At 36.3% G+C, this 15,037-nt stretch overlaps 2 protein-coding genes across 5 annotated transcripts in view; one reads left to right on the forward strand and one right to left on the reverse strand.

Moving 5' to 3' along the window:
• Positions 1-480: 480 nt before the first annotated feature.
• Positions 481-10,321, reverse strand: LOC124147226 (ribonuclease P protein subunit p30-like). Its single transcript, XM_046517874.2, has 11 exons — positions 10,213-10,321; positions 7,250-7,314; positions 6,592-6,651; positions 5,501-5,575; positions 4,290-4,355; positions 4,023-4,112; positions 2,776-2,892; positions 2,307-2,336; positions 2,149-2,186; positions 1,858-1,937; positions 481-662 (listed from the first exon to the last, which is right to left on the reverse strand). Exons 1-11 carry the CDS (start codon positions 10,286-10,288, stop codon positions 496-498), a joined length of 864 nt encoding a protein of 287 aa, XP_046373830.1. The 5' UTR covers positions 10,289-10,321; the 3' UTR covers positions 481-495.
• A 146-nt stretch (positions 10,322-10,467) lies between these two features.
• LOC124147224 (F-box/WD repeat-containing protein 1A-like) overlaps positions 10,468-15,037 on the forward strand; it is a 30,645-nt gene continuing 26,075 nt past the window's right edge. For all 4 annotated transcript variants that reach the window (XM_046517868.2, XM_046517869.2, XM_046517870.2 and 1 more), the window contains exon 1: positions 10,468-10,631. In XM_046517868.2, coding sequence (XP_046373824.1) covers positions 10,566-10,631 — 66 coding nt within the window. In that variant the 5' untranslated portion in view covers positions 10,468-10,565. The remainder of the gene's footprint in view (positions 10,632-15,037) is intronic.

A 15,037-nucleotide genomic window follows, 5' to 3' on the forward strand; every position in this document is an offset into this window, starting at 1 on the left:
GACTGGGCCACCCGTGCCCCCACAAGACAGATGAAGTCAGCAAGCCGCTTAGTAGGGCTACTAGACAGAAAATGAGGTACAGCTGGCCTCTAGGGCTACCAGACAAGGTGCAGCTGGTCGCTTAGTAGGACTACTAGACAGATCAAGGTACAGGTTTCCCAAAGGGCTATTAGACAGATCAAGGTACACCTTGCATTATCAAGGTTGAAGTCAGTTAGTTATGCTGCACATTTTTCTCCAAAATATGACCTTTTGAGACAAGTGAGTTTAATATAAATACCAAATTCACACATCACTGCATGCCAACCATATGAAGGATGAAAGTATTGCAGTTCATAACATTTACGAGATGGCGAAACCAACCAAGGCCTATAGGAAATATGGGATCTGTGTGTCCCGGAATGACCATACAATGCAACTGTGGTGCCTTAGACCACTTGTAATACGTCTATCATAAAGACACGAAATAATGCAAAAAAGAACTTGAAAGACTATTTATTTATTCTTTCCCTTTTTCTTCTTCCTTTTCTTCTTCTTGGGCTCATCTTCTGTCCCATCATCTTCAGCCAACACACTACATCCATACTTGTCCATGGTCCACATGTTACCAGACACAGGTAACTTGCTCACAGATATAACAGATTTTGAGATTTTCCTTGATTCTAGAAAATACAATAACATTAGATAACTTTAAGAGCTTGTCCTGCAGTCTTGTCAGTTTTGAATTGGTTCAAACTAACATATCCTCTTTATTATTAGAGTTAATCTTGTACTACGGAGCGCATCAAATAGTTACAGTTTCAAAACACACCCCATCCCACTCAGGAAGGAAATATTTAGGAGGTGGTTATTGTGATTTGAAACCTCTTATTGACCAATCAGAATCAAGTATATTTTGCTCTTTGGTTACAAATATGTGCTTGGTCTCTCAAAGTATGCCAATTAAAGACACAATTAAAAACTATCCTTGGGAATGAGGGCCAGAATATTCGTCCCCAGCAACCTTCTTTGGTCCTAAGAGGCAACTTGATAGCATCCTAAGACTGTCATCATAGACCAACATCATGGACCATTGCACACAATATCAATCACTGTATTTTCTGGTCTAGATTCCATTATTTAGGCAACCAACAAATGTGTTAACAAAACAAAATAAACTCATCTTTGGCATGATAAATTATCTTCCCAAGGCAAGGGAGTAAACTGACTGTAAAAGTCCAGTTTCCAAACTTGCCGAACTAGGCTGGAATTATGGAGTTATATCTTGGCTGGACAAACGAGTTTACAAATAGTCCAATCAAATTCTTTTAACGAAATTGACATCTAGTTCGTAAAGAACATGGATTTCTACATGCAGATTTCGGTCGACTGCAGGATTTGCAAAGGGTGTGTTCCATCAGATATTTTCCCAATCCTTTCATGTTTTTAAACAAGGTACTCAATTATCTGATGGACCTTTCGAGGTGAGACACATTTTTTTGCAACATATATCTTGATCATCGATCAGATCGTCTTCATCAGGCACCGCCATTTTGTTTGAAGCAATTGCAAGTGATATGAGAGGTGGAATCTGATTGGTCAATAGGTGGTGCATAGAAGTTACATAACTAGTAATAGCCACTAGTGGTGCTACCATCGAACCTAGAAATTCTAGCCTAGTTCGGCAAGGGTGGAAACTGAACTTTTAGAGTCAGTTAACTCCCTTGCCTCATGAAGATGTATGTTAATCGAATCAGCCACTCCCCATGAAATACTAGGGACCTATCCTGACACAGAATCCCATCTGATATTTTCATAGTGAAGTATGTATACTGACAATGGTAAATGGCTGTTAAAAGACACATTGTGAATACTGACCTGCATGTTTTAATACAGCTCTGCAATTCTTGGCAACAGCATTCTTGGCATTTTCATGATTCAAACCAAACATAAGCCCACTTATATATTGTTAAGGAAATAATGAAATATTGCAATTAATATTGAATCTCATGTGATATTGTTAAAATCATTGCCATAACAAAAATAGTACATGAACATTGCAACTAATTTTGAACCACATGCATACATGCAAAATGCATATTGTTGCCATAAAAACATTGTAAGTAATTGCTTTAACTTGTTTATACCATCTATGAAATGAAAAGATACAGGTTGATGACATCATATGGACCTCTCAGCTCCATTGCCTAGAAAAAAGTAAAGTGATTATTATTTAATCTATTGGACATTGGAAACATACCGTCTAAGTTCTCACACTGTTCATGAATCTATACAAAATAGATGCAAAGTAACATGTAATTTCTTACCATTTCACAGCCACTGCTGAGAATTATGTTCTGAAACAAATTTAACAAACAGTTTTAGCATCATATAGTAAGCTTGTTGAATGTTTGTTTCAAGCATCTTGCTTTTATGGAAGTTGCAAAGTTTAATTAGACAATCTAAGGGAGAGTAGTCTTGTATCTTCAAATTATCTCCCCTTGGACATCTTCAGCAAGGTACTCTTTAATATAATAATGTCAGGTCTTTGAAAGGCATTTAGAAGTGATGCACATAAGGAAGAGAATATATGGATGTCAACTTCTTTATTATGAGGAACACAATGTTACTCCTTATGAAGAAGTAAGCATATACTCCGAAACGTTGTGTTCCTCATAATAAAGACATCCATATATTCTCTTCCTTTAACAGTGTCACTGGTAATTCATATTGTATATTGAAATCTGCAGCTGATGTACGACCAATTTGTTTATCAGTATAGACATAACATCTTACCTTTCCCTTTGTGATCTCTGCCAGGGAAATTGCAGACGATATGACATTTCTCCTCAGTGTTGAATCACGTACAGTAGGACTGTACTTTATTTCAAAATGGATACCTCTTTCAAAAGCCTAGAAAGAAATCAACCTTATTTTGAAAAGTAAATAAAATGGATACATTTTGTCTCTATTTTCATTCACACTGCTTCATTTGATTTAATGCCATCTTATTAAATATTATTGTATAAATGGATATTCTACCATGAATTTGGAATTTACTCGATTCTGATTGGTCAATCAGAGGCTATTAAATCACAATAAACCCCCTCTGATTGAAACAGCTGGTTTGACGGCCGCTTCACCGCGGAAGCTAATATTCGTAGAATGGTACTATTTTCAGTCATTGTCGGTAGGCGTATTTAAATAATTATATCTGTAATTACAGGTTACAAAATGCACAGATGCGGTTAATACAATATACAAAGGATGTGTGGCAATACATTTTGTGCAGAAAAACACGACAGAAATCAACAAAGGGAATGTATTTACGTTGTAGAGCGAAAGCCTTGCAAAGCTTGCTTTGTTTTCTTTACGGATGCCCACCTCATGTTTGCTTACCAAGTTGCCGTGCTTATATGCTTTCAATGCCTGTCATATGTTCGATTGAAGTATTACGGTATAAACAAACTGCTTGAGGATATACAGCACCATATTTTTTTTCGGTGATTCCGTAATTCAGATCGATAACGCACTCAAAACACTGAACTCAACCCATGACGCTTCACTCAGTTTATTTGCTAACACCAAAGAGTTCGCATTTTATTTAGTCATGGTAGAATGGAGATAAACATACTGTGTTTTCAATGTAGAGCTAGGTTACCTGTAGATTTAACCCCGCTAAATTTGACATTTGAAACCTCACGCTGCACGTTCGGTTCCAAATTCAATTTAGCGGGGTTAAATCTACAGGTAACCTAGCTCTACATTGAAAACACAGTATGTTTATCTCCTAATTCACCCTCTAAGTGAGGATATTTATTAATACAGACCAAATAAATCTAACACTTATAAGTCCACTTCTCAAACCATAAGAGTATTGGTTATCTGCATTTAACAGACATAAGCTAAAAATAATCTGTAAGCAAAAGGTTTTAAGAAGCTAATGGCTCATGAATTTCAAGTCAAATAAATCTACTTGAAACATACTATGTGCCTGAAAATCAAGAATATGTATTTCGGTGCATCATCTTGTGAAGGCATACCATATTTATGGAGGGCTTCTTAAAAAAGTATGGTACTTTCTCTGTCATGTCTACAGAAATGATGTCCACATTAAGTACTGCACAAGCCATCTGAAACAGAATTACAGTGTAATCAATACACAGTTCATCAAGATGGGTTTTGAATGCTTCGTTTTCTAATGTATCTCTCATATACATGTGAAGTGGGTGAATTTCAAGTTTATGTTTCACAAATGAATATAAAATATCATAAAATAGTATAAAATATGATAATATGCCAGGACATACATGAAATGTCTTCTCTGACGTGGGTTCAACTGCCACCAAATCATAGGCCTGTACCTCGGGGGACCCCTGCAAGACATGGAAACAATGAAAGCTAGATTTGGCTCTGAAACATTGTACAAAGAATAAAAGAAGTTGCTTTCCATTAAAAAGTGCCATGTATTTACATTAAATCTGTTGTAAAGCATTTCTTATCAATTCTGATTGTGCATCAAGATGTTACTAATCTCAACATCATGACACTAGAAAAAACGTATAAATTATTGATGGTCCAGTGACTATTTTTTATGTGTTTTAAATCCAATGTAATACATGTATACAGTATATTAAACAAGCATAAGAATTTGGTATACTATATTAGTTTCATACATGCAATCCCGTTAAAAGGTGCAATTTTATAGAATGTGTAATTATAATATACTCACTGCAAACAGAATTTAAGGATAAACATTATGCCAAGAGTGACTTAGTAGGATCTTACTGATTTCAGGAATGTCACAACGGTTTGCCTAGAATGGGCTTCACACATTGGACCCTAGACTTGCCCAATTCTGTTTGGTCAATTCAATCACATCATGCATATCTCAATACCACTCATCCCTCCGACCCCTTATCAAGCTCGCTCATTGATAATCAGTACGTTTGAATGGGATCATGTGCCTATCTAGTTTAAGGATTATTTCCCATAAAATAAACATTCTTCATAGAAATATATTTGCCAAACACTGTTGGCCATGTTTGTTTGTACCCAACTGGAGCATCAAACCCCAGTCTTCAGTGTAATGAGAGAACACTTAAACCACATGGCTAGGCTGCCAGCCCAGTTTCAGTAACATTTGTAACATTTCTCATCTGTGTTTTGATAGATGAGTTTAATAACACATTCACAAAGTAAAGAAGGGGCCACCTACTAATTTTTACAATACTTAATGAAGCATTACAGAAAAAAGTGAGTGTGTGAGTGAGTATGGTTTTACGCCGCTTTTAGCAAAATTACAGCATTATCCGGGGGGGGGGGTTGGTTCACCACAACTAGGCTTCCCACATTGCACCCATGTGGGGAATCGTACCTGGGTGTGACAAGTGAACGCTTTAACCACGAGGCTACCCCACTTACCCCTTGAAGAGAAGAAGACAGACTTGAAACAAGATTCTCTGTAAAGAAATGTTTCTACAAATATTTGGCTCTGTCTGGCATGGCAACAAACACTCACCAGCTTGTGAGTTTGAGAAGGATCTTCAATAGTAGCAGTCAGTCGACTGAACTGCTCCATGGAACGGCGTTTTTTCTGTCAATAAACAATTTTCTAAAGTAACCAAAATTATAACCGAAGAAATATATAGAAAATCACATTCTATGCAAACATTCACACATCTGGTTTCCATGCATGTTAAATTATCATAATTACCTCTTTTTAAAAGACACTATTGCTGGGATCAGTACTTTAAACCCAGCACACCATGCAGGAAATGCAGTATATGGGCACATATGATGGCCATAAACAAAGCTGAACTAAAACTCAATATCTACATAAATAACGTGAAATATTTTACGAGGCGACAATGCTCGTCGTAAGAGGCGAATAACAGGATCGGGTGGTCAGGCTCGCTGACTTGGGAGATGCATGTCATTGTGTCCCAATTGTGTAAATCGATGCTCATGATGTCAATCACTGGATTCCAGACTCGATTAGTTACAGAACGCTGTCATATAGCTGGAATATTGCTGAGTGCAGCATCAAACAACCAAAATTTTTAACTGCACATTTAATGTGATCTAATAATAATTTAGGGATATGATCTAATACTGGTCAATGGACGAATAGTAGGCCAGAACTCTTTCCAGCATGGCCGTCATGTTCGTCATGTTTAACACAGAATAGGACAGTAACGCTGGGAACTGACTCACAAAAGATACTAACTTCTCGCATGACGTCAAAAGCAAAGAGTAGGTAAACATGGTATCATTAAATAAAATGTAAGTAAACATACATATGTTATAAAGTTTACAATGATTTTTAGGAACGGTATAGTCAAAGAATCTAAAAGAAATATGGTTTAATATAGGTCCCCAGCAACCTATACTTGTTGCAAGATTCAACTTAATGGATTGGGTGGTCAGGTTGTGTGACTTGGTTGATTGTGTGTCATTTTACCTAAACAGTGTGGAATGTTATTCGTAATATCAATCACTGGATTTGTCTAGTCCAGACTTGACTATTTACAAGCAAATGTCAAACAGTTGGAATACTGCTGACTTAGGTGATAAACAACAAACAAACTTAGTAAACAGCTGTGAACCTACCTTCAGGAATTGGAGATCTGATTTTCTCAGCTCATACTTCCTTGGTGTTGGTATTGTGGTCTGCAGGGAAAACATCAGTTAACATACATTTGTCATAGTTGTCAAAGATCATTTACTTAAAATGTGTGTCATTACATACACGCAATATGATATTAATATTACAATACAATGGTGGTGAATGGGTCTAGGGTGTTTATCATATAAACATTGAGATTTATCATCCAAAACTGGCTCCCACAGGAGATATTGTTTGGATGAGATCAAGTGATATCTACACTGTAGATATCGCTGCAATGAAATTACATCACAATGCTTTGCAGACCATAGTGACGTCACAATGAAATGACATCACTAATGGCTCTGCTACTGAAGCTGTTAGCAGTACTTTTTACACTGAAGACACTGCTAATTACTGTCTACAAATTGAAAAAGTTGGAAGAATGATGTTGGATGATAAATAAAATCTCACCCGAGTGTCTTTTGATATCAAATATATCAACACTCGTTGATAAAAGTGGCAAAAATCCTCGGCAAGCCTCAGAATTTTTCCACTTTTATCAACTCGTGTTGATATATTTGATATCAAAAGACACTCGGGTGAGATTCTCTATATAATACACTGGATAACTGAGCATGACTTCCAGCAAGTATACAATACCTGTGAGGCACCTTTTCCTTTAAGGTCCTTCAACAAAACGTTCAGTCCAACACACTCATATCCAACTGTAAAGAACAAAACAATGAGTAAAATATCAGTCATAGATCAGAAGAGTTAACAAGAACTGGAATTTACCATAGCATTTGCTTGATTCCAGGCCGGAGGTAAATTATGAAATTAGTAATTCCCAAATCAGGTTCTTATTTTCATGCCTGATGTTCTAATTTTGCAATGGTGACTTTCATTTCACTGAAGAGGATTAATAAAGAGAAAACAGTTTTAATACTATGAGTTACGTTTTTCACCAGCATTTGAACTGTCTTGAACACCATAGGAGTAGTTGGGTGAAGTGGTTTTAACGCCGCTTTGAACAGTATTCTGGTTATATCACTGCATCTCAGCCTAATGTGGGAAGAAAGCTTCAGGTGATGAGGATCTCTGACGTTTACCATTTTGGTGAAACCCACGAGCGGGTTTGGTGTTGACAAATTTAGAAACAATTGGGGTGAACCGGGATTTGAAACCTCAATCGAAGGGAAACAACTCTGCACAGTGAATTGCAGCACCTTTGATGACTGGGCCACCCGCTCCCCCTTAAAACACCTGACCAAAGGTCAATGGGAGTACTTTAATGTTCAATTCACAAACTCCCATAACATATTCATTATTATTCATGGCGATGACAGAGAGCTTGATTCTTTAATGAGTAATTGTAATTAATTGTACTACTTGAAATAAGAATAACTTAACACAAATGTCACTCTTTCATAAAATGTCCCTTCTAGACAATTAATGAATTGGAAATCATGAAATTAATGAGCCCAAATGTGTCATGAACAAATTAATTGGAGAAGCCCTTCTGCAGTGAACCTGACATGAGAATGAACAAGATCGATATGTGTCACTGTATTTTTGCAACAAATGCATTTTTAACATCAATTTCATACACACAAACTTCAAGATATAGTTTTCTTCAAAGGCCTAATGAGCCATAACTTTATAATGTATTGAATACTTACACCAACACTATGTTTGACTTTAAAAAACATCAGAAAAAGACATTTTGTATGAGAAGAATGCCAAAGCCTTAAGTAAATAAGTTTAGGAGTTGCAGTTGAAGCAAACTTTTCCTGCTACATGGTCCTTCTTGAGTCACAAAATATTATAATTACATGTACTTAAATGGTATCATTTGTTAATGACCTGAGCATACTGAATTGAAAAAAACAAATTTTGTTGTTGATTGTGTTGGTAGTGAAAGTGGTAAACCAAACCCTGGAACACCTGACATTGTCAGATACTGTATTCTCAAATTGCTTGTCTATTTCATGATTGACTTAAATGCAAGTATTTTGAGGGGGTCAACGGTAAGTAGATATTTAGTGAGGTGAGATGAAATGCGGTTTAACGTCGCGTCCAAGATTATTGCCCTTATATAGCGACGTGCAAGTACATGTGTGTGTTTGTGTGGCCGCTTGTACTAGTCCGGACTGATGCCGATTTATAGTGCTAGCTCACTGAGATACCATGCCGCAGTTTAACATGAATACCCCACTCACAGTATACTGACTCCGGGCTGACCAGTCCTTGTTTTAGCCCCTTGATGCCGAGCGCCAGACAGGGTAACAAAAAGTACCATCTTTAAACGTCTTTTGGTATGATGCGTCCGGGGAACCCTGGACCTTCCGCTCTCTGGGCGGACGCTCTACCACTACACCACGGAGGCGGTCGTAGATATTAAGTAGTATATATTTGTAGATATCTAAATATATACTGTATAATTAGAGAATAACCTACGTGCAAAAGTAATTATGGAATATCTGTACCAAGTGAATAAAGTTACTAATGTCAATTAAATATAAGGTCAGTGGGGTATTCTTGATCATTTTCCTCATACTGTATCTCATTCTGGATCTAATAACCTATATGGCAATGTTCTTCACCAGTCAGTGTTGGTGACTTTTTCATGCAATACCATTTAGTCTTATTCCGGCCGTCACGCTGGACATGGTATTTTTATGGGTGCAGCCTAAAACGGCACCACAGCAAAACCTCACCAATTTCTCAGGCAAAAACGGTACCTGATTTGGTGAAAACTGCTACCAATTGTCGGGCGAAAATGGCACCTCTATTTTTAATAACGATAAGAACAATTTATGTAGTAGTATATTTATGCTTTATTTACATGCTTTATGATGTTATGTTGTAGTATATATGTTTTTCTTGGGCGGGGACATGGACTGTTATCTGCAGAACCATTCTTGTAATGTTGGCTGCCAGCAGAAAGGTAAGATATATATGAAATATCTATAAAATTACTATTTGTTTTCTACTTACTAAAATAGAAATTAAAAAAATATTATACCTGTTGTCCAATTTCTTGACATTTCCCCCAGACTCAGTTTCAGCTTAACGTTGAGTTAATTTCCTTTACTTTATTTCAAAGCATGTTATTTTTTCACAATAAGTTTAGTTGCACCTCCCTTTCAGAGTCAGCAAGTAAATTAGAGTAGAGGCTAGTTGCTAATGTAAGCTTGTTTTAACATTTCACAATTATTTGTGTTCGCATGTGAGTTTTATTTCATGTACTTCAGTACCAAGGTAAAAAAAAATAAGGTGCCGTTTTTGCTTTAGCCGAGGTGCCGTGTTCGCAATAACCCATTTAGATTATGGACAATATTTTTGGTTATTTCACTACTTGAGCGCCAGGAACATGTTATTTTATCTTACAGTCTTTTAAAGGTGGTGTTTACAACTACAATCACCAGATATAATATGCTACTCCCCAAATAATTGCACGGATCATCTCGTAGACGGATGGTGCTGATGATACTGAGGAAAGAAATGTAAAAAACCTGATGATGTCCCACGAGAAATAACTCTCCATTAACACACAATGACTAATTATTTCATATCTACAACATCAGAATATGGATAGCGACGAAAAAGATGATGATTGGTACGTTTTATTGCCATTGTCAGGGCATCCTTGGTGGTTTCATCTTCTGCAGTAAGGCAAAGATCTGAAAATGCCGCCATGTTTGTTTGAAAACCGGAAGCATGAACACATGTGGTGGCTCCTTTCCTAATGACTGAAAATTGTTTAACCTTAAATTTTCAAATTCACATTTCTTTGCTATTCAGAAATGACAAGATCCTGGGGAAAATTGATAGATATTTCCTAAAAACACATCTCGCGTGAACGAGAAAGGTGACGTCATAGATCCTGTCCCTAATATGGGAACAATCTACAAGGGTGGATGCTGAATTTCGCCCGATTTTCTAAGCATATACTCTCTTTCTTCGTATAGTGAACATGTCATCTATGGAAACAACAATGGAAACATGTAGTTCTATAGATGATAGGCCCGATGAGAAAAGGGTAAGGCCGATAAAACGGTAACAAAGAGTCACTAATCGGTTATTTCTGGACGCCATTTTTAGAATGTTCTGAGATGTCTTGGCTTGTCAAATGGAATCGACCTGTTTTGTCTGCCTATATATTATTATGGTCTTCTTATTTTTATCTGTTTTGTGGGTGTTGATTATTAAGACATCTAAATGTTAAGAATATTTTATGAAATATGAGCAACGCCCCAAAATCGGTCTGTGTAAATATTTGAGGAAGTGAAACTTGGATCTTTGACAGGTGAGCATCCACATTGTCAAAACTGGCTGAACGAACGTAGTTGTAAGAAACCTGTTATTCCAATGATGTCAATATCTTGAACAAATATTAACTTCTATATTCATATGAGAAAAGTTTGATTATTTGGTTTTGTGAGCCACTGGTAAGCATGGTAAGTTGAATATTCATGAAAATTGTGTGTAACCTCTGATGGTGACCAAAATGACATGTTTGTCACTGTTAGTACAATATTAACTTATAATGCCGGATGCAAGTTTAGTGCAGGAAAAATAACCCACTGTTCCATCATGTCTACTCTGGATTTGTTGTCCGATTCAGTCACTTGCAGACCACCGTTGATAATACTGTATTACTGCTAACTTCAATGTTAGACACGACCACTTGTCCAAGATTACCTAAAATCGATCTAGACTAGCAGTTTTTTCTTAAGGTTTTGTTATTTTATATAAACAACTTGTCCAAAATGTGCTGCGGACTGGTATATGTTCAAAGGTGTCTACCCCTTTTAACAACATTCACTCATTCTAATCTTCATGATCATCAAACAGGGATTCAGATCACCCCTGTCATCGGCCATAGTTCGACTTCAATATAGGGGTTAATATTACCCACTGATTATAATCACACTCCATTTTTTACCTTTTTATAGACATGATGATTTACAATTTCAGTTACATCCTGTTACGCGAGCTGCTAGGTATATGTTTTTATAATCAGGGATTAATATGATTAAGTTTGTCGCATGTTATTGTCTTGTAAATTGAGACGGAAGAAGAATTCAGCTCTAAACATGTTTCTTTCATAATCTACCGGTGATACAGTTAAAAAATATCCACTTTAAGAACTCGAAGGACTTTGAGGGGCGTTGGGGTAGCCTAGTGGTTAAACCATTTGTTCATCCCTCCATGTGAAAATATTACAGAGCCAGGAATAATGTTTTCTGATGTGTTGTTAATCCATTTGCTGCTTTTTCTAAATACTTTCAAAATCAAAATAGTCATAAAAGTAGTCAGTTCTTCTACTGCTTATTTTTTACATATGGAACAGTTTGACAAGATTACAGATCAGTGATTGAGTAAGAATGCTTCCAACAGTCCTGCCAGGTTGTTCGAAAAAGCCTAATGACGTACAAAAGTCAAATAACAACAAATGTGACTTGTGCAAGTTAAGTAAGGCACTGATATTGATATATGTATCCATTAGGGGTGAAACAGTACAGCAAGGATACGATAAGTATCATGATACATAGGTCATGATAAGATACCTATCGTGACACACATTTTTGCATATTTATAAATATTTCAAAGCAGGTTCAAAAGGTAAAGCTAGCTGTAGACACATGTTCATAGCAGCTATTTTAAGTAGAAACTTGAAACCCTAATTACGACACATTTCTTGATATTTGACTGCCTTAAACATGTTAAACAAGTAGTCAGTAATTTCTTTTAGCAAGTGTATCGTCTTGTATCGATACAGAAAAAAACCATATGAATGTATGATGTATTGTTTCACTCCCAGTATCCATTCATTGTCAACCATAAGGTTAGTTTCAGGTCATCCAAAGCAGTAATGTGATCGTGGTTGAAATTTGCCGTAAATAATATTCAATAAAACCAATTAAAACATAAGCCAGATATACTATGAACACTTTTTTATAACCAGATAGTGTAATAACAGGCTGACCTACATACTTCAGTATGTATTTTTAGATGTCTCCTTTTCAGACTACACTACAATACCCTTTGAGGTTTGTTATTTTATTTATCATGTTTGTTGTTGTTTACATGAAGTATACTGAGAACTTAGTGATGAGAATGTTCTAATGTGTTTTTCTGTACATGTTCATGATTTTTCTTTTAAAGATCATATAAACTGCACATAAATTTATATATTGTTCCTATCAGGTCAGTTTTGAAATTTTAGCCATTTCCCAAATGGTGACCATCATAATCATTGAACATGAGTCAAGGAATCCTTTTCATAACCCTAAATAGTAAGATTTAGGGAGTTCCTGGATTCACAGGTTGGTGGGGTAGCCTACTGGTTAAAGTGTTCACTCATAACCTTGAAGAACCGGGTTTGATTCTCCACATAGGTACAATGTGTGAAGCCCATTTTTGGTGTCACCCAGTTGATATTGTTGGAATATTGCTAAAAGTGGCTTAAAACAATAGTTATTTGATTCAGATAGAATGGGACATGGAACACCTCATGGACCCTGGGTATATGTTTAAGTTTTATAACCTTAATCAATCCAGCCCAAACTAATTATCCTTAATTTCACACAGGGCACTATTTTTATGCAATGTCTGGTAGTCGGTAGACTAGCCTGGAAATGGGCACTGAACATGAAGCCATACCCCTGTTACACTCATTTATAACAGACCTTTTTCATGTACAGATTATTGTAGTGAAAAGTGTGGTCTGTGGGTCTATAATAAAAAAACAAGAATTAAATGTATTGTAGAGGATTTATTTAATCATCTTTGCGTTGATGAAGGTGATTAAAAAATGACCATTTATTGAGGGTAACGGAAATTATGTTTTAATTATAAAAATCCTTTGGATTATTTTTATTATCAAAGCAATATTTACCGTATTTGGTATAAAAAGAACTTGTCCCCAAGGCCTTTCTGATTTGTACATCCTTGTATATGAGCCGCTACACTTCTGATGGGAATTGATGCTGTGCTTCTATTGCCCAGTCCAGTTTTTATCCATGCAACATCTTGAAGTGGTATTTTGGAAACTAGTATCTTTCATCTCTCAATTAAATGTTTCACTATCCTTAAAAACCATACCAAATCCTATAGCAATCTTCATAACCAAAACGATCTGCTGTAATGTCTAATTACTAAAACAAGAAGTGTTATGAAATTGAAAATTTATTTGACATATCTTTGTGTTTACAAAAATGCTTTGGTGTTAACTCATTTGATAAAACAATGTATGTCTTTTGTTTGCACAAAGTATCATGATGCATGTATGACATTATCATGATAAGGTTTTTTTTGTTCTTAAGTGAGGGTTATTGAGTTCAAAAGACCTATGGAGTAATCTCTACTTTTGATCTTGGGATGTATGTACTGTGTACTGATTCACTGCATATAGATGAACATCCAGGGATAATTATCAGTGTTAGAAAAAAACAGTTTTCGTCCACTAGTCCTTATAATGATAACATATAGCAAACCCCTTAAAAGGGCAAATTTCTACTAGTCCTTATGATACCTTTACCATTGGGCAGTTTGGCAAGGACTACAGGACTAGTGCCAATTTCTAACGCTGATTATGTTGTTGGGTGTTTGGGTAGCCTAGTAGTTAAAGTGTCACGGTGAAGACCCGGGTTCAATTCCCCACACATGTACATTGTGTGAAGTTCATTTCTGGTATCCCCTCCTGCCGTGATGTTGCTGGAATATTGCTAAACGTAAAACCATACTCACTCACTAGTGATGTCGAACTGATCATTTTATGTACCTATGCACTGAACATGCTGAAGAGTTAATCACCATTGATTCCTTACTGAATGGCTTTCATTGAAAATCATAATCCAGAGAAAGCATTACCTTACCTTTCCTGGACTCTTGACCCTAAGGGCAGTGACCCATGACACTTTGCATCATTGCCCCTGGAGTGAACCACATCTGTCAGTCAGGGGTGATTTACTAGGTCATAGGTCAGCAATTGCAAGGCTAGATATCAGCAGCTTCACTTAAAGTTGGATGAAGAAGGTTACAGGTGAAAGATTGCTATGTGTGCAGGTAAACTAACTATGCTAACTGAAGAATTTGTTGGATTTCATTTTGATGGTAGCATTGAGAGGCTATGGTATTATAATACAGTGTTTGAAATGTATGAAAGACAAGGGCTCCTTCACAGTTAGGTATCGTGATTCAGATACTGCAGCAAAAAAAGACTGAAGGATCTCAGGACCCCGATAATTTCCATTGATTTGCCTTGGATTCTGAACTTTGTATTCCTAGGAAGGCAATTGGGGAGAAAAAATGTTATTCTGTTCAATATTGGGATTGTTTTGAGTTCTCATTTTCTTCAATCACGAGGTATTTTATTGTATTTTGAGATTACATTCAATGCAGTTGTATAAAACTAAGCTTTAAAACCTTTTCCACTCTATT

The sequence above is a fragment of the Haliotis rufescens genome, unplaced genomic scaffold (genome assembly GCF_023055435.1).
Source record: "Haliotis rufescens isolate VD_foot unplaced genomic scaffold, xgHalRufe1.0.p SCAF_39, whole genome shotgun sequence".
NCBI classification, from domain to species: Eukaryota; Metazoa; Mollusca; class Gastropoda; order Lepetellida; family Haliotidae; genus Haliotis; species Haliotis rufescens.

What these genes read in the sequence shown, in the direction of transcription:
- LOC124147226 (XM_046517874.2), bottom strand. Translation starts at nt 10,288, where the DNA reads ATGGCGGCATTTTCAGATCTTTGCCTTACTGCAGAAGATGAAACCACC. An exon ending in CTTCTCAAACTCACAAGCTG is followed by an intron (nt 4,356 to 5,500) that starts GTGAGTGTTTGT and finishes CATGTCTTGCAG; the next exon opens with GGGTCCCCCGAGGTACAGGC. An exon ending in CAGAGATCACAAAGGGAAAG is followed by an intron (nt 2,337 to 2,775) that starts GTAAGATGTTAT and finishes AATTTGTTTCAG; the next exon opens with AACATAATTCTCAGCAGTGG.